General features: G+C 42.1%; 1 protein-coding gene across 1 annotated transcript in view; it reads left to right on the top strand.

The window, feature by feature from the left end:
* peak1 (pseudopodium-enriched atypical kinase 1) overlaps positions 1 to 1,533 on the top strand; it is a 23,172-nt gene that overhangs the window by 8,466 nt on the left and 13,173 nt on the right. Inside the window, exon 2 of the mRNA XM_037683253.1 lies at positions 1,028 to 1,257. Within this exon, the coding sequence (XP_037539181.1) occupies positions 1,028 to 1,257 (230 nt within the window). The remainder of the gene's footprint in view (positions 1 to 1,027; positions 1,258 to 1,533) is intronic.

The raw sequence follows: 1,533 nt of genomic DNA, 5'->3' as shown, positions 1-1,533 counted from the left end.
GTATATATCCATAACTGGTATATATCCATATCTATAACTGGTATATATCCATAACTGGTATATATCCATATCTATAACTGGTACAATGCATTCATATTTGCATGCCATTATGATCAAGTATGTCATGATGACATTTGCATACCGCTTGTACTTTTAGGAAACTCAAGAAACCGCAAGTAAACCTGCAGTCTTAGAGAAAAGTGCTCTGCTGTGAAAATATGATACAATTAGATATAGGATGAAGTTTGGTTGTTGGGAGCTTTGTATGTTCAAAGTAAGATTTAACGTATATTCTGACTTTTACAGGGAGCCAATGGGAAGAGTCTAAAATTAAATTTAGTTATTAATTTTAACTAATAGTAATGTAAACACAGTTTAATTATGTATTTGTGCACAAAATTAATGGAAGGACAGTATTTAAAGCAGTCACTGCGGATCAGCTTTATGTAACTTCAGGATGTTGACACTGACACGAGTTCTCCTCAGTTTAGGCTCACGGTGATAACGCAATGAAACATTCTTTAGCTGTAAGACGTGACCACATCTGCTGTAGAAAACATTCAGCCACTGTCAGTTTATTGTCTCGGGTTGTAAAAGGACATATCACATGTTCAGTGTCTGCAAGTCGTAATAAAGATCACTGCAGGAGCAGATCTGAGGCAGATTTGGTTAAAGTTCATCTCACCTCGTTGTAAATACGTCAGCTCTCAGCTGAGGACTACATAGTTTCACCACACTCTCCTTCTTCCACTTCCCTTTACATTTTAAATGAGTTGTGTTTAAAAACATTGTTTTTAGCTACACACGTTGTTTTTCACAGAACAGCAGACTAATTTTATTCCACACATTTTATGGAAGTGATAGACTGTTTTTTTGTGATGGGACTTGTGCAAAGCAGAATTACAAGCTGCCAAAAGAGCAGGAGACGAGTTACTAGAAATGAGTAAAATATACCTAGAATTTACGAGTGGCAAGTATGTCATGATGCAGAACTAAAACTGTCTTGCTGTTTCTGTCTCATGTGCAGCCAGGTACCAGCGAGCAGCGCCAGAAGTCGGGGGGAGCTGCCGACTGTCATCCCTCTGCCTGCCAAAGTAAATCTGGGCCTGGTGTTTGGGGAGGGCAAGGATGGCCATGCCAGCCAGGTTGCTGTACCGGTTTCAGCCAGCGAGGGCAGCACCAGCCTCGGAGAGCCCGAGGATGATGGAAACCACTCCACCGCCTCCAGCCAGTGCAGCGCGACCTACAGCAACCTGGGTAAGAAAGACCAGTTCAAGACAAAAACGGTGACTTTTACACAGTTGGTCAGTGCCTGAATGTAAACGTGTCCATGGTTTCAGTGAAGTCGTCTGTCAAACAGAAAATATGGATGGATGGATGTTAGTTACTAGAAGCTCTCACTCTTCAGATGATGCTGTTCTTGGTTCCTTGACTTTTCTCCAGCATCATCACACATCCGTGTCTAACGGTCACAACTGCAGCTCAAAAGCCCACCGCTTCTCGTCATCCAGCCTGCTTCCCAGAATAACTCGC

The sequence above is a fragment of the Nematolebias whitei genome, chromosome 10 (genome assembly GCF_014905685.2).
Source record: "Nematolebias whitei isolate Nwh7 chromosome 10, NemWhi1, whole genome shotgun sequence".
Classification (NCBI taxonomy): Eukaryota; Metazoa; Chordata; class Actinopteri; order Cyprinodontiformes; family Rivulidae; genus Nematolebias; species Nematolebias whitei.
This window is presented reverse-complemented; position numbering and strand designations above follow the sequence as displayed.